A 24,394-nucleotide genomic window follows, 5' to 3' on the forward strand; every position below is an offset into this window, starting at 1 on the left:
GAGTCACACCAGGAGTCTGGGCCAAACACAATATTTGTCCTTTTTCTGAGTCTTTTCTTTATGCCACTCAGAAACAGTGTGTTCATGCCATGGTCTGAGAGATAATTTCTAGAATGCATTATTATAAATTTGATAATGTTTTATCAAACAGTAGGAAGAACTGGCATACCCAGTGCTGCTAGTTCATACAGATTATAAATAAAAGGCTTCCTGTGTAAGACTCCACTTGTCTTCACATTGCTTTCTTTCCCTCTTAACATCAGTGATTTCAGGAACTTTGGAAAGCAAGTGATAAACTGTTCCAGACCAGAAAAATGAAGTGGAAATGAGCTTTTCTGCTCCCCCCCTCCACAAAACAGGAAAGTCGTAACAGGTTTATTGTCACTTTTTTGTCAGTCATCAGACAGCCAAGTCACTGGCTGAAGGACTTCGGAAAGGTTTAAACACCAAATGCAGCTGATCTTATTGTCACGTGCCGTTCAAGCGTATTGGTCTTGACTTTTATAGAATAAACTTGAAGTACACTGGGGAGAAATACACTTCCTTTTTTAGCCTATATCTGGGGATGATGACCTTGAAAGTCTCTCTGGTCTTCTTGATTTTGCTAATTGTGATTGTATTGTCCATAATTTCATTTTCTTGTGTTTTATTAATCTATGTCTAATTTTCATTACAATTATTATTAATAACATATGTTTACTATTATAGTTAGTATTATTGCTATTATTATGATCTCTTATTTTGTCCCAATTATTAAACTGTTCATATCTCAACCCACAAGTTTTATTCCGGTACTTTTCCCCACCTGAGAGGGGATAATAGAGGAGTGAATGGGTGGCTGTGTGGAATTTACTTGCTGTCTGAGGTTAAACCATGACATACACACTAAGATTTGCCTGAATTTCTGAGTCTTAATTTCTGTGATACATAGAAACAGCGATATTCACACATGCAGAGGTATAAATGAAAAAGGAATCTCTTCAGATCCAAGCAGATACTTCATATTGGATAGGATTTAGTATGCTATGTCAAGCATGTAATCCTCAATACGAATCCACTTTTGTCCTTAATTTCTAAATGAGGCAGCACTTCTAGGAGCAGTGGAAGTACATGGCATGAATTTCCAGATCCTCTCCAAAACAAGTATTTCAGCAGATATAAGCAGCCCACATAACAGGATGCTTGGCTCTCACAAGCCAGATAACATCCCAGGAAACTCAGGTTTTCTTCATGAAGAAATCAAAGCATTCCAAAAGGGAAGTCAAACTTCACCATTTATTTAAGGCTTCATGTTTGAAAATACTTTTTGAGCTGATTTTATTTTTCTTTATTTCATCTTACTAAGTGTCCTCATGGTTATTTTAGTAGATTGACACATTTTGAAAAAGTCACTAGGTACATTGCAGCTGGTCAATACTACAGCTCTTTTTGGGTAGCTATTCTGCTTTTGCAAGGCTCTAACATCAGATTTGGCTAGAGGAGGGCATTTTTCTGTTCTCTACTTTTCTGTTCTCTACTGCTGGAGTCAAAAAGGAAAAGGATGTATGTTGCAAAAACAAAGATCAGACCCAATATGCTCCTTAGTTAGTCTGTGAAAAAAAGTATAACATTAACTATCAAAAAAAAAATAGAGAAAAAAAGAAAAAACCTTTTTCTTTTACCTAATGTCACTTTCCCAGACTCGACTATCATCCAAATCTTCAATGAACTTCTCCCCTTTCATCCAGTAGATTAAAGGACTGACGTCTCCACTGTATCCAAAGAAAGCTCTGCAGGTTAGATTAGCAGAACTGCCTGTTGCAAAGAATGTAAGAAAATATGTTTATTTCAAAATTTAAAAACAGCTGCTTTTTAAAAACCAAAATATTCAAAGAGCTCCTCAATTTCCAGCTGCTGTTGAAAGTTTCCAAGACTATCTGCTTGTCTTGACACTAGGTTCAATACATTTTCTGAAAATAAATACAAGCAAAATGAAATTAAATTATATATAAAAACATGATTAATTTTTTTTCAATACGTTTTCTTACATTGTTAAGGAGAAAGACTTAGGAAACACAGAGACTATATCTTTTCCAAAGGAGCTAATTTAACAAAATATTTCTATGTTTTCCCTGAAAAAGATAAAAGTTAGGTAAAATAGATGTTACATCTGTGTCAGTTCAGCCTTGCAATGGTTTCTGCAAAGAGGCTGGTGTATTCCTGTAGAGTTCCATTCCCAAGGGACCGCTGGTACTCATTGCTAAACTACTTTAGCAGCAAAGTTTTAAGCACTGACACTTGAAAAAAAGCACATGTGAACTAATCCTGAACATTAGAATGGGAAGAACCATTAGCAGAACATGCAGCAGGGAGCAGAAATTCTATATATACGTACAGCATTACTTATTTAATCATTATAATGAGGATTTAAAAGCTAATACGCCTTCACTTTGTTTATTTTCATTATGGAATCTTACATTTTATTTGTATCACTTGGCTTTGGGCTTTAATCTTGAGCACATACAGGGATCAAAATGGCAACTTTCACACTTTTTGTGTGTTGGTAAGACTAGATAAAGCAAGAGGACAGACACAGCTGAAGATCTCCAGTTCAGTGCTCTAAAGAGATTTGTCTCAACATGCACCAACTCCTCTCAACTGCCATGGGCATTCCTTTAGGGGATAATTACACAGTAACTTAAGAAAGTGTTGGGATTTAAGAAGTGGTTTTTTCCCCCCTGAAGAGAGTATTTCCATGGAGTTTATATTACTGCTGAGACCAAACTCATATTTTATTGACACTTTCAGTTTTTGATTTTTGGACTTTAAAGCTGACTGATGACAGCTCCTGGACAAAAAATGAGAAAAAACCATTGTTAGCACTACTTTATCTCTACCAAGATCTCATAAGTCCATCTGGGTTAAATTAATTTCCTCAAAAATATACTGTTTTGTGTCAGGACCTGGTTCTTCTAAAACACACAATATTAATATTTGAATATCATATTTACTTTTTAGCATGAAAGAAAATGCAGGATTCTGTGTAACAAGAAGACAAGTAATCATTAAATAAATGTCTTAGAAATTTCTCCCCTGCCTGGCTTGAGCTCTCACATCCATGCCATGAAAGATTTGGAATCAAAAGTTTGTGTCCCAAGTGTGCAACATAAAGGCAACTACCATGTCTGCTACTTTCCCAATCCGTTTTGGAACTTTAGGAACTCAGTTTTTTTAGTCATTTAAAGACGGTTTGATTGCTACCGTACCTTTTACAAGCAAGGCCTGCTAAGGATACAGGAATATTCCAGTACTTGAAGCTAGGATGGAGAGAAGGGTCTCATTCATAATCAAAAAGCATGAAGTGGAATTTCTGTATAATGAGAAATTTTAATAATATCACATAATCTAGAGCAAAGTTGTCAAATATTAGATGAGTATCTTCAGTGAGAGGGCAAAAACTCTCTTTCTAAAGACAAGCATAGCTCCTGTTTTCACACCCCAGGGAGCCATGGTCAGGACACCTCCCTGGAAACTCAATTTCTCAATCTCTTCACGGCTCAAGAAGTGCAATTTGGAATCACTGGGGGAAGGACTTCTGCAATCTTGAAGCCATTTGCAGGGAATGAGATGAGCATGGGGACACCACTTAATGTAGGTCATGTGCCTGAGAACCTGTAATGGAACACGATCAATTTCTTGGTTCCCTGCCATACAAAACCCTGTTTCTTATAGCAGTTTCACTGCAGATATACCAGGTGGAGGGTGGGGCTGGGTAGGGGTTGCTTGGTTTTGGTTTTGGGATTTGCTTCTGTTTTGGTTTTGCATCAAAATTATGATATTTGAATTTGTGAAAATGAAAATATAAAACTTATTTATATAAAATTTATTTAAAAAATATAAATTAAAGGATTATGAATGTCTCGGTGACAGTGGAATCTGTGCACTCTTGCAATGGGAGAAGGTACCTGCACATCTAAAGCCAAAGCCACCTTCTGTGCAAATTGGACAACCCCTATGGCATTATCTACCAGACTTGGAGAGAAGAGTGCTACCTAATGCATCACTGCCACTTCTTGGGCTTTTTCCAGAGCTTTCCTACCAAGCCAAGGCTTGGTTGAAACTTTATAGCTTTTAAGAGCTGGCAAGATCACAGCTAGAGAGACTGTAACTTCTGGCCAATTTATCCATGATTCGCAGAGATTAGACACCACAGGATTTTTGCTGAACCATCAAAGCTCTCCAGGCTCCTACAGCTAACAGGTACCCCTGATAAATGATTTTTGCTCTGAGTGGGCTTCTGAGCTTTTTATAGATGAATATTATGAACATAGATTTGTTTTTTTAAGAATAAACATCTTCTGATAAGAGCAAAAATCATAAAAAAAAAAGCCTTTAAGATTAAGGTTGTTTTCCTTATTAAATTCTTAAAGAAGTTTTCCCCCAAAATAAAGCATGCAAACATAACTTTAAGTGTAGAATCTGAAGTTTCCATTCAACATGAAATAGTTTCAGCTGAGAAATAAATTAGGAAGAGTGTAGTGCCACTTAGCAGTGCGGTGTTGATTGCAGTCAGGGAAGGCCATTAGAATGCTGGGGCTTCAGCTATAAATTACCTGCACTGTCTATCTTGACCAATCCTCACAATAAGCCAGTGGGATGTTCATTAGCTGGCCATCAAGGAAGATTCAGTGACCAGCTAATGACCAGCTGTGACCATTAATTAGGGGGTCTGTTACTGCAGGGCTCCCAGCTCCTTGCAGAGGGCAGGGAGCTCCCCTGGAGGAGCAAAGAGGCTTCCAGCTGCAGGCACATGTAAATAAAGGCTGACTGCAGGGCACTGCTATGAATGGACAGAGAGTTCTGGGAGCACATTGTGATCTCTACTCCAGAGCTGCCATCCTGAGAGTGAGTGAGTTGTGCTGTAGGAGGGGCTGGTGCTGTGCAAGGGGCTGCATTTTCCCCTAGAAGTTCACCTTTGAAGTCAGACAGACAGACAATCTCTGGTTTGGCACCAACAACTCCGCAAGGACAATCTGCTTATAAAAGTCTGCAGATTTGTAGAAAAACGTGAAACATACAATAAATACAAGAGCTGCTTTGCTTCATCTTTAAGCTAAGGTACAAACAACCTGTCAATCAATTAATAGAAATTTCTCAGTTAACTTTAAGCAATTGTTTCTCCCCATTTTTTTTCTGTACTTAGAAAAAGTAGGGAAGAGATCTGAAAGTTTCATTAAAAGATATATAATGGTTTCTATGCCTTCAGTTTAATTTTTTTCTGTAAATGCTGGATTACTACAGTATAATATTCTATTTTTGAAGGATTTTAATTTCATGTGTTAAATTTACTAAACATTTTCAGTTAAATTACTAGGGAAATTTATCTATTTCTTTCCCCTTTTCTGTAAGTTGAAAATTCAAGTTGCAACGTGGGTAAACTGCTTTGTTTTGGTTTGGGTTTTTTTGTTGTGTTTTTTTGTTTTGTTTCATATTTTTTAATGGACTCTGCAAAAATCCAAGGCATCAGAATAGAATTATTAAGTGAAACTCACAGTATTGCTATTTTTGTTGGCAAAACAACAAGCAGAAAAGTCAAAACAACTTAAAGAAAGGATAAAGAGAAAAATAACACTTTATTCATAATTATAAATTATTTTTATAATTATAAATTTTTTAACTGTGAAATAATGTAATAAAGACACACAAGAAAACACAGAAGCAAATTCAACTGTAATTTTTTAATCACCCTTTTTTTCTGATGAATATTCTCTTAGAGTATTGAGTTTATTTTTGTAAAAATTGGAATGTATAGCGCTACATGTTCCTGCTGCTCACTGTGATAAAGTCACACTGTCAGCTCAAGCCAACCAGGCTCAAATTTAATTAGTCAAAAGCTCTTTGCCATCCAAACTGAGACCCGTTTTTGTTGCACGGAACGCTTCCAAGTAGAGTAGAATGCATAAAGGAATCACAAAAAGATGTTCTTCCTTGAAACCAGCAAATATCTTGAGCAGAAAGACACAGATTTTGTGTTCATTTTCACGAATTGTCAACATTTGGGGCGCTTTGCAAACTACTGCTATGGGAGCCAATGCCCAGCAGAGGGCACTCTCTAACTTCCAAACATTATTTCAAATAAAGGAAATTCCTAGTGAATAACTTCTCATTAAAAAACATCAGCCTGCTAAGAACGTGCTACTTGTAATTAGAAAATTAGTGAATGTTTTGTGATTGCTGAAATGCCATCTTGTATGGTCATTTTAGATTCCACTTGCACCTTTACTTGTTCAAGTTACCATAAACCTTCCTCACCTTTGCTTTGACAGATTCTTCAGTGAAGGGAAACCATTTTTTGTCGGCAGCAGCTATAGTAATCAGAAATGCACTGCAACCCCTTTTTAGAAGATATCTCAAAGGCATATTATGGAAGTGTTTGAGAGGCATGCTCAACATCTAGTAATAATGAGTGACAAAAGACTGAAAATGTTAAGTGCACTGAAATATGGGGCTTTCTTTTACTGTGGAAGCCATTTATACAACTTATGTACAGGAATACCTAGACAGTACCTACACACTTACAAGTATGCCATTTATTTGTAATGTTAACGTCGCAAAATGAAATTATAAAAGGTCAAGACAAGATGCAATGAATATCTTGCACATAGGAATTAAATAATATTCTTTCCATTCACGTCGCACTGCCAAAATATCAGTCGTGATATTTGGTGTGGAAAAGTGGAGGGCTGTGAAAGCTGGTAACTTCCTAGGTGTGCCAGATGAGCATTGACAGAAACAAGTCAATGGCTCACTTGTTTTGCCAGTGGCACTTGACAAGGCCAGCGGACAGGTAAGTCATTTTTAGAGAAGTTTTGTGTCATAAAACAATTTGACAGTATTTGAAAGCCTTCATGCAAATGTGATTAAAAAGAAAATAAATAAAAAGCAAAGAAAAATGAGGTACCATGTAGTTTTCAGCTGTGTGACTTGATCATACGCTCATCTACCCTTGATCTCTTAGGATCCTCTTAGAAGAGGGTGAATTGCAGATATTCCTCTGGCTTCCTTCCTTGCATGCACAAAGCACCACCTGCTGCTATCTGCCCTCCAGTTCCCATACCTATTTTTGCATCTCAATATCTTGTGTTCCCTTAACATGAAGTAAATGTCCTGCTGCACACTTCATAGAGTGAGTTAGGAAAAATTAAACAAACAACCAAAACAACACCAAGCAAAACTGAATATTATTTTCTGAAATATAACTGCAACCTGGGAATTGCAAAATTCTAATCTCATCTGTGAGTAGTAGTTTTTTCAAGTTTTTGGCAAGTCATCAGGTCTTGCATCCATACAATTCTGAAGGTACAATATGCAAATGCTGTCTATTTGGAATTCAGTCAATGTGAGTTTGAGAGGGTTGGACATAATCATTCCTCTAAGTGTTATCATGCAAGCATCATACAAAGTGCTGAATGTGATTACACAGCTATATTTCTTCATTAATAGGCCTGTCCATATTTTGCTGTGCTGCAGAGTGGAATTTTGATTGCATTGGAATCTAAATCACATTTTGAATACGTCCTTCAGGCCACAATGGTGTAAACTCAGAGTGCACATTACCATTCCTCCACAATAAAAAAACTCAGCAGAAGGTTCTCAACAAGACCAGAGAGAAATTTCTCAGTTAACTTTTTAACTATTCCTATTTAGGGGAGAGGTTAAACAAATCCCTTTCTTCAATTTCAGATTTTTTTTTTTTTTTTAATGGGAAAGAAAAAAATCAAAAGTCTAATTGTTGGTCATTAGATTTTTCTTTGCTGTTTTTTTTTACTAATCAGGTAGTCCTTGTTCACCATGGAGCTGAGCTCATTCACCTGTTTAGGGTTACCCATTTCCAAATGAAAAGCTGCTGAATTACAGCTCAGCAGCAGGAGCCCTAAAGGAGGTGTCTGTATGCTCCTGCTGACGTGTTCCTGCAATCAGCCCCAAGACACTGTAGTCTGCAACACTTTATAAGCTGCTGAACTCAAACATATATTGTGAGATCTAAGATTAACCTATGAGTATAAAAATTTTGTAGTGGGCTTCTTCATAGCTTGTGAAGGAAAAGAAACCCAAATCTTTTCTGCTTTGAACAGGCTTTTTAGCGGCAGGACTGTCAGAGTCAATGAAGACAGCAACCACCTGCTGACAGCAACCAGCCAGAGCAGACTGAAGGAAAAAAAGTGATGTATGGGACTTGGGACTCAAAACGTCCAGAACATCTCTCAGGTGTGTAGATTGTCAAACTTGCCCTCATTTCACAAGAGGTAACAAAACCCCTGAACCAATAATCTTGATTTTCCTAACAGCAGGCCTCTCCTCTTGATAGATGGTAATGTCAGGCTGATAAATTAGCTGTTCAGTAAGTATTTTTCTCTTCTCCTTCTTCAGAAGTGGAGGCTGGAGTGGGAGACAGCTATCACAAGAATAAAGAAAGTATTGCTAAGGAAAAGGAAAGTTGTTTTACAAGCTTTACTTAACTTTTTCTCTAGAAGCTCCTATTTTCTATTTTTTTTAGCAAATGCATTTATAAATACTTTTTCACTGTGCCCTCTCTGTGAGATCAAAGGATAATTTGTTTTTTCAGAAGCTTAGCTGTTTTTAGACAGTCATAAGAAAATATCCTAGCTAACAAATGTCTAAACGAAAAAAAAAAAACCAAAAAAAAGAGAAAGAGGTGGCTCTAAATGTCAAACTTCACATTTGTTACCTCTTACAGACTTGTGTTGTGGGAGCTTTAAATCTGTTCATACCATGCATAGCTTAGTACTGGTGTTTTGTTTCTGATTTCTCTTTAAACCACACTGCCTTTGATTATGGTGGTGTGTTTCTTCATTTTAATGATGTTACATGGTGAAAAAACCAACCTTAGCTGACAGCCCAAAGTTCCCTTTGCACAAAGGAGTCCAAAAGGGCTCCCAGAAGGGACCATGTGGCCTCTTCCTGTGTCTGAAAAGAGTCCCCAAGTCCCACACTGGGGCTGCCTCTGCCCCTCAGCAGTTGCCAATTCCAGTAAGATCTTGTGTCTTTAGCTTTGTGAAGTCCTGCTCTGAGTCATATTTTGGAAAATTCCTAGGAAAGCAGAGGGGTTTTCTGTTTAAAGCCTTCACATTTTGGAGAGTTTATATTAGGGAAAAAAGAAAAATAAAAAAAAATTCAACGTATGTCCCTCTGGTAAAGAGTATTTACTGGTAAGAAATGCAGTAGAACCTGTAAGCTTCTGGAGTTCTGTAGGTGACTCTGGGCCTCAAGAAACTACAAAGACAGAATAATTTCTTTACTAGTAAGGAAAGACAGTTTCAAGCCATTACAGTTCTCACTACATATTTCTCCATCCCAAAGAGAATCCAGAGGTAAAGCAGCAGCAGGCTCAAAGAGGGACTTCCGTGGCTCTCTTGGTCAGAACACAGCTGTTGCTAAACTTGTTTTGCTGAGGAGCTGCGTGAATAACACACAACAGCACAGCTTCCTTTCGACTTTATGTTGCTTGTGAAAACTGTAGATATAGTTGCCTTTTTTTTTTTTTAAACCTAAAGAATTTTGTTCCAGCAGATAAAATAATTCAAATATTTGAGGTTTTTTTGTTTGTTTGTTTTGTATTTGCTTTTGTCGTTGGTGTTCAGGGGGTTTTTTGGGTGGTTTTTTTTTTGGTTTTTTTTTTAATGTTTTATATTTTCTAAGTGTTCTGAGAGACGTGTTTTGTTTTTTTTTATAAATACTGTTTTCCTCTTCTTTCTGAACAGACTATAGTGGGTTTGCTTTGGTCTCTTGTGGGTGCTAGTCCATGTCAAAAAACTCTGCTCATAAATCATCACAACCAGTACCTTCTCCCAGTCTCCCTCTCAGGTGCAGTGCACAATATGTTCTGCACAAAGAATAGCAATGATATTCTAGATAATGATAAATAGCATACTTATTTTCACAAACTTTGCAAACAATGTCAGATCACACTTAAATGTAAATATCAACAATCTTAAGGAACAGCCTCATCAATTCTGGTTAAATACAAATTCAACTTCTTGTGGCTCTTTCAGCTCCCAACTGTTCAGCCAGTTGATATCTTTAGAAATGGAATTTAACAAACAGCATTAGAAAATGTGTTTTACTGGAATGCCTTATAATAGCTGTTCTTTAACTGCTTTGGAGAGAGGGACTGCAGTGTTTGTATCATCATTAGGTAATCTGAGTGGGTACATTAAATTCTCAAATTTGGAGTCACACATATATACTAAATGATAAATCGTGAGCTTATTTTCCATTGGTCAGCTTAACTATTCTTTTCCTCTCTTTGGTCTTTCTTCATAAGAAAGTCTACCATGGACTGAGTAGGCTGCAGGGAATTATTTGGTTAAGGAGGTATTTTGAAAAATTCTGTAGAGATGGGCTGCATATAGAAGATTTTTTAAAAAATAGAGCCTTTGAAAGTAGCATGCACAGTGTCACCTACACCTGGGTTCATATTATGAAAACTGGGACTCCAGCTTACAAAAAACAAATAATTACACACTCCATCTTCCTTTGGCACTCTTTCTCTTCAGCAAACACTGCAAACATTACCAGTTTTAAGATTTTAATGAATTAATCTGTCAGGTCAGATCATGTGATGGGAAATGCCATTTGGAAAAGACCCAGACTAGTCTGGCAAACATTTGAATGGGGAAAACTACTGCTCCCATGAAGCAGTGTGGCACAACAGGATAAATACAATTTAAATAAAACTCATCTATTACATAAATCAAAATACTTCAATTTGGTTCTAAAATATGTGACACCACTAGTCTGTTAAAATTTTCACCCGGAAAGCCATTAAGAACCAAGGAAAATTGGAGCCCTGATGAAATGGACCCACTGATTACTAATAAAACAGATAAATAAAATCAGCACCAACTTTCAGTTTACTGCAGTAAAGCCTCTGATGGTAGAAAGGGATTTTATGTTTATTCATACTGGGTTTTTCTACTTGAACAAAAGAATGAAAAAGAGTGAGATATTTACATACATAGTTTAAGTGCGCTTCTACTTTAAATCAAGAAGGTGCAATGCAATGGACAGAGAAAATACTAATTCTTAGCATAACCTTAGAAAAAATTTGCCATTTAATTAAGTATCATATGGACTAGTATCTGTTTATATAATTTTAAAATCCTAGCACATCCAATGTTTCTGTTGCATAAAAATGGAAATGCATGCTGTTCCTGAGAGCACTAGGCTTTCTGCTTTTACACAGTAGTCATTACATTATGTAGTCCTTTTATTTCTCTTGCATGCATTAAGAAATTAACCTTTAGTTAATATGGACTTTCCTAAGAAAACACTGAAACAAAATCCATTAGAATAACACCCTCTGGTTCACAAAGATGAAAGGGAGAAACTCATTTGCTCCTCAGTGACACGTGCTATACTCTTGGACCACACACGTGCTGGAATAATCCACTGCTATTGATTGGCTTCCTTTCCACATGAAGGGCAGGCAGGCATTTTTTAGATTATACCTCAATAAATTGCAGATTGATAGACAATGCTTGCTGAAGGCAGCTGCACAAATACCACCAATGGAATTAAAAAAATCCATCTGGCACTGCATATATGCTACCCAACCTCAAAGGAGAAAAAGTTTATAAATGGGAGCAGCATGAATTCCTGATGGTGTACCCTGCTTTCTGACTTGTGGAGCAGAGGACCTGAGTTATAAGAAGAGTTCCCACAGGGAAGAATATGTGTCTGGCCAAAGGCAGGAGTCCTGACACACATTCCTGGGCCACACAGCTCCATTCTCCAGGTCCTTGGTCCTTATAAAAGCTCCTCTCCTATGGCAGAGCCTGCCCACTGCCCCCAACCCCTTATCTCGCTCTGGTTTTGAGGTGGGTGAAGACCAGCAAACTTCATTCCCCTCTGCAAAGAGTAGCTATTCCTGTATCTCACAGGCCAGAGGGGGAGAGTTTCTTGCATTCCTGAATAACATCTGATCGAGGGCTGGATCCACGTTGGCTGCTGCTCTTAACAGGAAAATGACCTGGCCAGACTGGAGGTAGCGTAGGAAGAAGCAGAGCACCACATCCCCATCTGTGTTCAAAGTAGGTGCAGTCCTAGGCATAAAAAAATGCGCTTCTTCCAAAACAACTTCCTTCTCAAGAGCAATCAGTCTGGCATATCTCTGTCAAGAGGAGTTGCTCTTCAATACTGGGAAGTCTGAACAGCAGCAAGGCTGAAATGATTTCTCTTCCTGCAGCAGCCATGTGGGCCTCGTTTCTCTAGGCCATCTTCATTCTCCTTTAGTTGTAATTTCCATGGTTGCACAGCACAGGGTCCTGCCAGCAAAATTCTGAGAGATTTAGGGCTCCTGTGTCTGAAGCCAAATGCTTGAGGTCAGCAAGAGGAATATTAATCCTCTTTACTTATATAATTGTAAATTTTCTGAACAATCTACACATCCTACCCTCCTTGTGCTACATGCCCACCAATGCTGTAATTTCTCCTTGTATTTTTGTTTCTTTAGGTTGTTTTTTCTCTTTTTTTCTTTATTTCTTTGTTTGGTTTTGTGTTTTTTCTTTTTGTTTTGTTTTTGCTTTTGTTATTGGTATTTGGGTTTTTTGGGGGGGTTCTTTTTTATTTCTTTTTTTTTTTATTTTTTATATTTTCTAAGTGTTCTGAGGGGCATTGGAATTATGGCATTTCTAAAAATTAGAAGAAAATGGAGGAAAATTTCACCTTGTTCCATTCAAGCTCTGGGAATACAGGACCCTGTCTACAATGTTGTTTTTGCTTTTAACAGTTTCTGGAGGTCTCAAAGCAAGGACTAAAAGCAGGGTTTGAGTGACAATAGAAATATAAGGTATGACAGCTGCTGGTTACTGGAACAGAGACAAATATTCACTGTGCAATACTTATGATACAAACTGTCCAAGGAGAGAGGTGGCAGGATGGTGTCTGTAACAGCACAGGTCTCTGCAGAGGTGTGTGTGCCACCACTGACCCTGTCCCCTGTCTCCCCAGAGCCTGCCAGTCACCCCAAGCTCCATGATGGCTTTTTAATGGGGACACCTGTCCACAAGGGACCAGAGTAACTTTGCAAAACCCGTTTGTGCTTGTGGCTTGGAGCTAGACATGTATTCCACAGCTGGGGAAGAAGAAGAGGGAGTGTTAACCCTTGCACTACATGGCTCATCACCACCTCTAAAGAATATCATGGCAGCTACAGACTTTGATTTTTATCCATGCAATTATTTGCAAATGCTGTTACAAACTACTGGATAGTAAAACATTGATGGATTTTTAGAAAGTGCTTAGTACACTGTTTACTTTCAATCCTTTGCCATCTAAATGGCATCCATCCCTTTGAAAATGTGTCATAAGTGCAGACATGAAAATGAGTATTATTTATAAAACACTCCAAAATTGATGGCCTAAAGCATTAAGGATATGTTCACATATGCAGCAAGTTTCTTGTTAATGTATAGTGTAGGCTCTCAATGGAGTTTAAATCCATACTTAAAGGAACTCATGTGGATCATCTGAGGTGAGAACAGTGAGGCAAAAAAAACCTCTACTTTAAAACACTGTAATGATAATTTAGGGTCATTGATCTACAAACACAAAAAGTGGGAAAGAAAAGTCATCCATACTGAATAAGAGGGAAGATCTACTATCCCAGCAACCTGTACCTGTACCATCCAATAGCATGAGAGGCAAATATCTAGGTATGAGTGCCACAGTCCCTGAAAACAACCTTAATTTTATGACAAAAATTTTGACAGACTTTAGAGAAATACAAATAATAAAAAACAAGGTCATATATCTGTCCTTTATAAGCAGTTTGTCTGTTCTAACAGGATATGCATATAAAATGGGGCCAGGAATAAACTTCATTAGCACTGGGAAACAAAAAGAGAAAAAATGCAGGTCTTCTGATGGAAGTTCAACAAAGTGCTTTTTAAAAGAACATACATTTATTTAAGAATTTAAAAGATGTAAATTTATTGGTGTAAGAAGAAGCTAAGTTCTCTTATCCAGCTGAGTGCTTTGCTTCCAACCTGTTATCATTTATTTTCTCTACCACACAATATAATCAAAGATAGCTAAAACTCAGGTTTGGAGAGAGCTGTTTAGGATTTTTTTAAATTTTTTTTTTTATTTTTTTAATGCATTGGATTTTGGGTAGAAAGTTTGTTAAACTATACTTTACATAAATGGTTATCCTGAAACACTTTGTAGCATACAATGCCAAAGTTCAACTGCTAAATAATGAGCTCATTTAATAAGCATGAAAAAAACAGAGGAAAATAATAAAAGGCAGAGAGAAAAGAGGCATAATTTCTTCTGTTCTAGGTGGTCATTTAAAGATGAAGTGATGATGTTTTTTTTAAGACTGAGATGGCAGGCAGCACTTCCTTGGTGTCAAAGGCAGGTAATAGGATGACAAAGGGTATTTGGTCCTGTTCTATTCTGGTGAGTATTCCTGGTCTTTTTCTATTTAATTTCAGTCAGTCTCTAAAACGAATACCTGTCCAGATGAGTGTGAGGAAAAAGATAATTCAATTGGAGCAGCAATAACTTTTCAATGTCCTGCTCATTTTTCCCCTTATACTGCAATAAAGAATTCTTGTAAAAGCCATTTCCATCTTGAGTGTTTAGGTCAGTATTGTGTGGAAGGAGCTGCTGAGAAGCAGAAAAAGATTGCTTTTGAGGTTAGGACCTGACCTCTTCTAGGGGATGTACATGGAAATCTGGAAGGTGATAAGGTACTTCTCAGAGATGGGCTACTGGATACCCAGTGATAATGCAAGAGCCTAAAACCAGGTTCCAACAAAGGCTGAAAGAGTGATATTGCTGTTTCTCCTCAGAACAAAAGCCCTCAGCACTTTTTTGTCCTGTTCCCACAACCACCCTGCCTCACCCCATCCCTCCTCCCATCCTAAAGATGTCCTGCAATCTCCAAGACTTCCCTGCCTGGAGACAGCTCCAGGCCTTGATCTCCAGCACCCAGGATAGGCAGGAGGCAGCCTGAACCCTGCTAACATGTAAATTCACCTTACACCTTTGTCTTCACACATGAAGTTAGGAAGGCTGGAACCTGCCAGGTCTCTAATGTAACATATCGTTAAATATTATGAAATTACTTTTATGTATGTGGTTATGAAAAATAAGAAATTCAACAAAATAAATCACTGCAGAAAACATGTGGGAGAAATGGCTGAGAACAGCCACTTTCCTTCTTCCTTGAGAAAGATTCTTATGCTGTAAGTTTAGGAGCGGCATTACTAATAAAAACTAGCTAAGAGCAACAGTTTGCCATTCTGAATAAAATGAATCATTCCTAACATGATTAGCACATGTTACATATTAGAATGAATATGAAATTTAAGTTTGAAAAGAGCATTTGTTGAAAAGGCAGAAGAAAAAGGTTGACATGACATTTCTGCATAAATGAAGACTTAGAAAGAAAAAGAACCCCTCTGTTTCTATATTCATTGTAGAGGTATTTCTATTATAAAGCTATTAGTTACTCAAATGTCACTTTTATGAATAAAAAACTTATCTTGGTGCCATAGGAGATATTGCAGATGAGCTCTTGTTTGTGTAAAGAATTGCAAACTCAAAGATTATCAGTAAGAAAGACAAAAAATGCAGACCTACTAGCTCACCCTTTCACTAAGTGGCAACATGAAAAGCTCCAATAGATTATTTAAAATTACAAAGGCAAATTGTTAAATAGGTTAGACAAGAATAAAGTCATCTTTGGTAGGACATTTTTAGTTTTATTTATCAACTGCTCATAAATTAATAATTCATAGACTGGACACACTGTGTTCAACAGAATTAATTTTCAATGGCTTAGACAGTGGTATGAAAAACAGAGATTTCCAGGAGACAAGATTTCTGATTTAAAAAAAACCCTAAACATTTGCCATTTTATTTTATTGATTTTTTTTTCCTGTCTGCTAGTTTATTTAATTTGAATAGATCAGCACCTTAGAGCTGTTAGACCAGGATAGTCACAAAAGCAAGGCTGGCCTGCTAAACAAGAGTTTGGCATCTCTCCCAGGACTTGCAGAATCTGAATTCAAGTGATGCTGGAAGGAGTTTGGCAACCCAGTTGGACCTTGATGACCTATTTTTTCAGAGTTTTAAGATTCTTTTAAGGAGAGTAAATTACTTGGGTCTGGGGATACCAAGGTTTTCCTGCAAGCAAGCTTCATATCAATGATCTTGTAAAGTCCTGTGTATTTTATGCCTGGAAACATAGTCCTTGAAAGTCCAGCTTGAGCTTCTCAAAGCTGTAGCTTTTAGACTGCCTCCCTGTTTACCACCTCAAGACCCAGGATGCCTCAAGACCTCTGGCACTACTAGACATGTTGGACAGGAAGGAGCCTTCCAAGATGTCAGTTGTAGCCCACAGGGAATTCAGACTTCCAGCTCTATTGATCAGGTAGGAAACATCCCTCGGGACTATGAGTATTCAAGACCAGGTTTTGTAAGCTTGGTGATCTTTACTGACTTGCCATAAATCTAAGATGTTTGATTTACCAAAATGCTGTGAAGCCCATTTGGCTGAGACTGTCTTTTCCCAAAAACTACTGACCATGACATTAAGGTGTAGTTCCAACTCTAATGCAAGTGTTCTGTAGGATTTTGGGGTACTTGCAGTCACTTGCTATTCCAATTTACCTGCCACTAGGGTTCAGAGAAATTTTTCCTCTAATCCTCTGTTTAGTTTTATTAAACTAGAAGGGCAGAAAGTCAATGAGATCCCGCAACAGAGACCCAGGATCAGCTCAATGAATGGTAAACCTGAGTATGTCCCACAATAATCCAATATTTAGAAAAAATAGCTAAAATCCTGAGAGCAATACAGCTGTAAAATGCTGTATTGGATTGTCTGCACTGCTTCTGTACCAGAGCTTATTTATTCTGGACCCCATTCGTTTTATAAGTGTAGAATGCACTGCTTACTGTAGGTCTACAAACACTGTTTCTTCCGTGCAAATTGGATTTAAATTGCAAAGGAACCTCCTTCTGGTGGAGGCCAGTAAATGTCACTGTGATAACAAGCACTGCTAGTTACATTTGTGATTGCTCATTTCTTCATTCACTATTTCTTCATCTGTTCCTCAAAGAGGTCATTTGTTTTTGGCAGGCTACTTGAAGAAGTGTGAAGAAAGGAGAATATTTATTAATGCATTTATATAAAGAGTGTCAAGATTAATTCAGTATAATCCGTAGGGCAATACTACTTTCAACTTATTAGGAAAAGAATAAATAAAATCAGAATGGCCAGGCACAGGGAAGGGCTCTAAACAAATTGGTAGTGAAACTTTAGCAAAGTACCCTTGTTACCACTCTTGTCTAGGCTACACTTCTGCAATGAAGAAACTGCTTAACACTCCCTAAACTCTGAGATGACTCATATGCTTCAAATTAGGCATTTACATAACTGCTTATAGGCTGGGGGCATTGCATGGGGGAAGAAAATAATGTCTCCCATGCTCATTACACACCAAAAATTTAATTATTTTTCTAGAAGTCTTTCTTCTAGTAAGAATATCCTTGCAGTTTAAGTTATAACATCCCAGATATTTTTTTTTTACTTTTCTTTTTTCACTACTGACTTGTAGTAAACATAGTGCTTTGGGGATGCATTTGAACCAGAAAGGTAGAGGTAAAATGAAAGAAAGACAAAGTAGTAAATAGATAGATTGTAATAGATTGGCACTTAAGAGAAAAAGTAAGAAACACTTCACTTCCTTAAGGAAGTTAAGGCTACTGGAGGCTGATGTGAGTTTTTTTTCTCCTGGCCAATAACTGGCCATTTCTGAGAATTGACAGTAGTTTTGACCATTGAAAAGTGAGCTCAACCTGTGACCACCACCCTTTAAAAACCTCAGCCCGGGAATTTCTGTCTCTCTTTGGTTTCTTGCGGTAAGAGGTAACCGGGCTCTGGTTCAGCCTCCTCCCCGCCAGGCCGGACAAGGCCGCGGGGCTGGCCGGAGCTCTGCGGGTCCCAGGGGGATGGAGACTCTGAAGGTGCAAAAGCTCTTTCCCAGAGGGGCTGAAGTCCTGGCAGGGCTCGCTGAGCCTTGTACAGCGGGGCTGCCGGGCCAGGCCGCTTCCTGGCTGGGCTGCAGTTTCTGCCGCTGCTGCCTTTCACCAGAGACTGCTGAGGAGGGGAAGGGAAAGCTCTTGAGCTGCGGCGTGCTGAGACAGTGGCCACGCTCCTCCAGAGCAGCTACCGAAAACCTTCCATGGCAAACAGCTCCATCATCCATCATCCATCATCCAAACATCTCCGGCAGAGATCACAGAACCAGCCACAAGGGCTGGGCAAGATTTCAACCCTTTCACTAGCCAGATGAGACCTGCAGATAAATCCTTTTTCTAGAGAGCGGGGAAGAGAGAGTGATCAACATGTGAAGAGACAGCATCAACTATCAAAGGCAGTGAGGAAAGGAATTAACCCTGATGGGAAGAGAATAAGGAGATGCCTTAATAAGCTGAAATATTCCTTTGTTAAAGCTATGGGGGTGGACAATAATGTTCTGAAAAAAACTCCTTTAATTCATGAAAGAGTATTTGTGGGGAATGAAGTATTTCAAAGTGTAGATCTGAGCAAAGGTAATGAATTGATTAAGCTTAACAAATGGTGAAGTAGTTGTGATCCCATGAGATGCTGGAACAGAAAAAGAGAAGTGAGAGCTGCTGAAGAACTGTGGCCCCTAGGAAGAAAAGAGAAAACCTCTGTTCCCAGAGATGATCACAGAGACAGATGAAGAGAACCTGTGCCTTTGAATAACTCATCCTTAAAATGACACCCCTTGAGTTCATGGTCCATGAACACATCTCAGAGTGGCGTGAAATGGGAGGAAAGGACTGATGGCAGAGTTTCTGGGCAGCTGGCATCAGAGAAATAGAAAGCCATGAGAAAATGGTTTTCTTGTGAAGAGCTCTCCCTAGAATGACAAAAGAGAACTTCTTTTTCTCTACAAAGACTGATGAGAAAGCTACTATGTAGTAGGAACTGCTTTAACCACCAGGATGTGTCTCTATGTTGTCAGTTAGACAAGAGAATGGTTGGGTGGTGGGGAAAAAGGGTTTCTGGAGGTTTTATTCTGGTTTCCTATTCTTGTAGTTTTGTTAATAAACTTTCTTTATGCCTTTTAAGTTTTAAACCTGTTTTGCCCTTCTCCTAATCCGTATCTCACAGCAAGAAATGAGTAAATTTTCTCATGATTTTTTATCTTGTGGCTTTAAAACCACAACAGATGCAAACCAGGGAAAACATTTTGTAAAGTAATTCATTGTATTAGAGAAGGAAATGTGTATAGAATTAAAATGGATGCTGGCCGCTGCTCTGTCTAATATTGATATTGCATTTCATTAACCTACAATTTAAATGAAAAATATGATAGATAAATAGGTGTATGTTCTGACATGGATGTTCATGTGCTGCTCAATGGCTCAGGTACTATTTGAATGTGTCTTTAAAATACAACCTGTAAGCATAATTACTCTTGTGAGTGGTATTGTAATAGTGATAAATTTGGACCCTATAATCTGATGGGGTTTTATTGGTTAGAGACAATATTTGCTAGAAGATGAAGATATGAAGAAGCTGTTCGTATCAAACTTAGGACAAACAACACTTGTCCTGTTCATCTCAAATTAAAATGATTCTGACTTCCATGCTAAAAAACTGTTGTGTCTCCCATATTTTATTAGTTCATAGAATCATAGAATATTTTGTGTTGGAAGGCGTCTCCCAAAATCAAGTCCAACCTCACTTCTATGAGAAAGGGCATTCCTATTTTTTTTCCTCGTTTCACTGTTATTTCCTGTTTCTTCAATCCACTGAGAAAATTTGGGTCCCCAAATTACATAAAAAATTGTATTTTTTTTTACAAAATTTTTAGTTTCACATCTTCTATGTATAACATTTTTTATTTCTATATTGCTTTTGTATAGACCCCCTAAGGTATTCTGCAGTGTTCTTCAACAGAACAACTTTTCTGACACAAATGGCTGGGTCTATATTTTCTGTTCAGTTGAACACAATTAATATACTTTTATGGTGACTAATATTGTGAGAAACCAACTGCTGGAGAACTATCTGGGCTGCCAGCAGAACTCTCATACCAGTCTGGGATTTCACCCACTGTCTTCACAGCACCACAGTATTTTGCACAGTAATTCTCCATCTGTTTATGGCTGGCAAAATAACCCTCATCATTACCACTGCCCAGCTCAACAGCTGTAATAGTGTAATGAAATATAAAACCATTTAGGGCTCCTATTGCTGTGAGATAAATGCATGAGTTCAATCCACATAACTCCTTCTATGCAAATGTGCACCACTTTGGAGTCTTTTATAATGGGTGAACAGTAGGGAAATGGAATCTGGGTGTTTATGTGGACTAGGAAAAAGGGGGTTTCATCATTCACTCCTCCATGGGACTCTGAATAATTTTCACTGCTCACAATTACTGATGTGCTTCTTCTGGCTCATGTTACCTGGTAGAGTTCTGTCCAGTGCTGTCTATCTTCCCCACCAAAAGTTGTGATGATCACAGACAAAAAAAAAGAGTGTGGTGAACTGGGAAAAGAAATATGGCAGTAGCTCCTTTGAGAGCCAAGACTGATGATTAAGTCTTAGCTGGAGGAAGTGGCTAATTGTGAAGAGAGAGAAGCAAAATCAACTCATACCTTGCAATGGTGTTAGGGGATGAACTCTTCCTGCTAATTCAAAAGGTAGTCATGGAAACATGGTGTCTGCAGCAAAGACCTTTCAGACCACTGAGTCCATGTCCCTCATGCAGGATATAGTTTCCATACCTCTAACATACTCAGTCTGTTTTACTGGAGCCTAGCCAAAAGACCAGCAAGAAAGTTGGATAATTTGGGAAGAAGCCAAGACAAATGCTTTTCGATTAAATACTATATAATTAGTTTTAATTCCCTATAAAATTCTCTAGAATTTATCCCCTTTATTGGTAGATTGAAATATACTCCCTTAGGGAGAGTTTTAGTAGGAATATTTGCCCTCATGAAGTAAATATATATTCCCATTCTCTTCCCAGCTGTCTGGTAAAACATCTGGGGCAATGGGTCCTTTGCCAGCTTTGCCAGTAATCTCTGTGGCTTGCTTGGATACAATCTATGTCTTCTTGTGGGAGGATGGGTAATAACTCAGTTTAAATAATAATTCTGTCTTCCTCTTCTGATTTCATGGAAAACATAAGGTTTCTACACACTAAAGATACGGTAAGAAAATCCTTTGCTTTTTTATGTGTAAAATGGAGGACTATCCAGAGACTATAAAATTGTGGGAATTGACCTATTTAGTAATGCTTCATAACTAATTCTTATCCTCCTAAGAAAGCCATGTTAAGTCAATTAAAAGGTTCATGCATATAAATTGCTTGGAGCTATTCAAGGATGATGGTAAAAGTATAGTGCAATTTGTAATCCTGTTGGTAGAGGGGGGAACTTCTTTACAAATGCAAGAAACTGGAGTGGGTAAAAGGCAGAAATACCCACTGTAGACTCATTTGCAAACAGAGACAGTCTAAACAGGTTCATTTGCTCTCATTTAGAATTGGGATAGCCCCAGTTACTCAGGAGATTGCAAGGAACAGAATTCCCAGAAAAATACTACATAAATCCTGATTCTGCCTGCTTCCTCAGATGTGCACAAAGCTTTTACACAATTCACTTTGCCTTGACAGAGGCAATGTTTTTTCAGTGAATGTTGAGTTATGGAAAGGAAGAAAGATGAAAAATTATTTGTGAATTCAGATGAACTTTGTCTAAAGAAGGGTAGAAAATACCAAGAGAGATGTTTCTTACACTTTCAAAAATTGTTTTTGAAAGTTTTCTTGCTCTAATTTATTCTATTTTGGGAAATGACCCACCCTGAAAAAGGAAGAAGTTTTCAAAGGGGACTAAAAAACAGGAAAAGGAATGTAACTTATTATTTTGTGCTGAAGCACATCGTTGACTTCTCCAAAAATGAGACACTGCATGACATCATTGTTACACCAAGTATTCCTAAAAAGGTTATTTAATTTCATCCCTAGAAAGTGCACTCATTTCTTAGCCAAGTATTGATCCTTGGCACATTCAAATCACAAGGGTTAAACTGTGCTAATTATTGTGAGAACAGACTTCTTTAATGTTTTAAGTTCCCATGTCTAAATTATGCTTTCCTACCCTCATGCAAATGGCATTTTCTACAGCAAGGAGGAAGGAAGAGGTATGACATCTCTAGATATTTGAGTTCTGTCACAGGATGAGATATGCAAACACAACCTAACTCTATATTCCTTCTAGCCCCTTAGGCTCAGGTTAAACTATGTCCTGTGAGTTCAGATTTCCTTTGAACAATGCCATCTGAGTGGCCTGTGACAGTTCACATGTTTTCATGATCACTGTCATCTTGTGTCAATGAAAAGCAGCGTGGACATTGAATTACACAGAGCCTAAAATCATGGAGGAGCCTGCATGGATTTTGTTTGACTTCTTGACTTGACAGAAGTTTATCTGTTAACATTTATAAGACAAAATACTCCATAAAATTTTTTTTGGTTGTGTATCAAAACTAAAATGGAATATGAATCCTGAGGCCTGGAACAAAATATGCCATTCCAGAAGACTTTCTTTCCAGTTTATAGTGCTTTCAGCATCTTAATTTGAGGTCATTTTGACCTTTGTTTTAGCACTTCTATTCTATATATAGCCAGGAGAATTGCTTGTAAATGGCACAAAAATAGACAAAAGGTGTTAAAATCTCCTGAACCATTAAGACAACGATTTGTTTAGAGTTTGACTTGAATTTCAAATAAAAAAAATCTTTTCTGCCACATTCCCTGCACCTCAGTCATTCAGATGTAATTGTCTCAAACAGGGTACTAACCCTCATGAATGACTAATGCCTGCTGTACAAACACAATAGAGACAGAATTACAGTTTACAGACAGGTTTGCTTAGTTGTTTTGGTTTTTTTGCTGTTTTGTCTTTTGTTTTTGTCAGGTTTTTTTTGTTGTTTTTTTTTTCTTTTGTGTGTTTTTGTTTTTTTTTTAAATGTACAGAGCACTTTGGGTTGATATTACAGAAGCTGGGTTGAAGAAATGTCCCAGGCACTTGGAGAGTCATGCTGGGAATTCTGCCCTGTAATTCATCAGAAAAGTCTTAACCACAAAACAAGTGTACAAAGAAGTTGGCAGTGTAATAAAGAATTGGGTAAATAAAAATTCGGAATAAGAAGTTTAAATAAAGTATGTATAATTATAACTAAATGAAAGTATGGAATAAGGAATTCTCCTCCAGGTCGAGGTAGAATTCCTTTTCCAAAAATCACGAATTGCAAAAGAACCCCCCCCAGATAACAGGTTTCAGCAGACTCATCAACTCGGAGGAAAGGACAGGACACAGGCCATCATAGAAACAAAAGAACCAGCCTAAAAGTCTACCTCCAGAGAAAGGCAACGCCCGGCCGATTTCGGCCGGAGACCATCAAGCAAGACAAAAGGGACGAGCCCCAGGAAGATGGTCGTTGCCAGAATCGAACACCACACCCGCCAAACCCATACTACAGAAACTCAATCAAGAAAGACAAAGAAGAGACTACTCCTCCGAGATATCCATCGGTGCTAGCCCGGATCTCTCAATCCTGCTGTGATGAAATATGTTAAAATACATACAGACTCACTTTGCATTTGAGGAGACTCTGCCCGGATACTTACTGACTCAATGTTCTAGGCCAGGAAATCCATTCACCAGACAATCAGGGACATTTGGTGAATGTAAACTGGTTGGAATTCTAGCCTGGGGACATAAAATCCCTATAAAAACCCAGGCCAGAGAACCCTCAGACGTGGATTTGGGAACACCTATACCTTGCGTATAGACCCTGTCCACCCAGCGCTGCGCTGTCCATTTATTGTGGTTTTTTCCTCGCTGTTTGTTGCTTTATTAATTTATAATAAATTAATCTTTGTTAATCTTTAATCTGCCGTTGTATTTATAACAGCAGTGTAACATAAGAGTAACCCAGGACATATCAGAACTTTCACATAATCCCACATGAACAGAGGTAATTTACTGAAACAAAAATGCAGCTGATATTTCCCCATCCCAAGGTGTAATGAGGATAACCCAGGGGTCAGGTGAAACTGTCGAACAGCCACAATTAACTACAGATGTAGGATACCACTCTTCCACATTGACCAAGTCTAAATACTCTGGAGATGAACACTTCTTTTATATCTGATCGTGGTTTTGATTCAGCACTGTGGTGAAGAACATGGATTACCTTTAAACACTTCACTCCTTTCTCTGCTGCATTCACACAAATAAAATAAATCAGGTAAAAATCACAGGTTTCAAT

General features: G+C 38.0%; 1 protein-coding gene across 1 annotated transcript in view; it reads right to left on the reverse strand.

Annotated features, from left to right (window-relative positions):
* IL1RAPL1 (interleukin 1 receptor accessory protein like 1) overlaps positions 1–24,394 on the reverse strand; it is a 660,827-nt gene that overhangs the window by 24,461 nt on the left and 611,972 nt on the right. Inside the window, exon 7 of the mRNA XM_023918520.2 lies at positions 1,662–1,794. Coding sequence (XP_023774288.1) covers positions 1,662–1,794 — 133 coding nt within the window. The remainder of the gene's footprint in view (positions 1–1,661; positions 1,795–24,394) is intronic.

The sequence above is a fragment of the Cyanistes caeruleus genome, chromosome 3 (assembly GCF_971803275.1).
Source record: "Cyanistes caeruleus chromosome 3, bCyaCae1.hap1.1, whole genome shotgun sequence".
Classification (NCBI taxonomy): Eukaryota; Metazoa; Chordata; class Aves; order Passeriformes; family Paridae; genus Cyanistes; species Cyanistes caeruleus.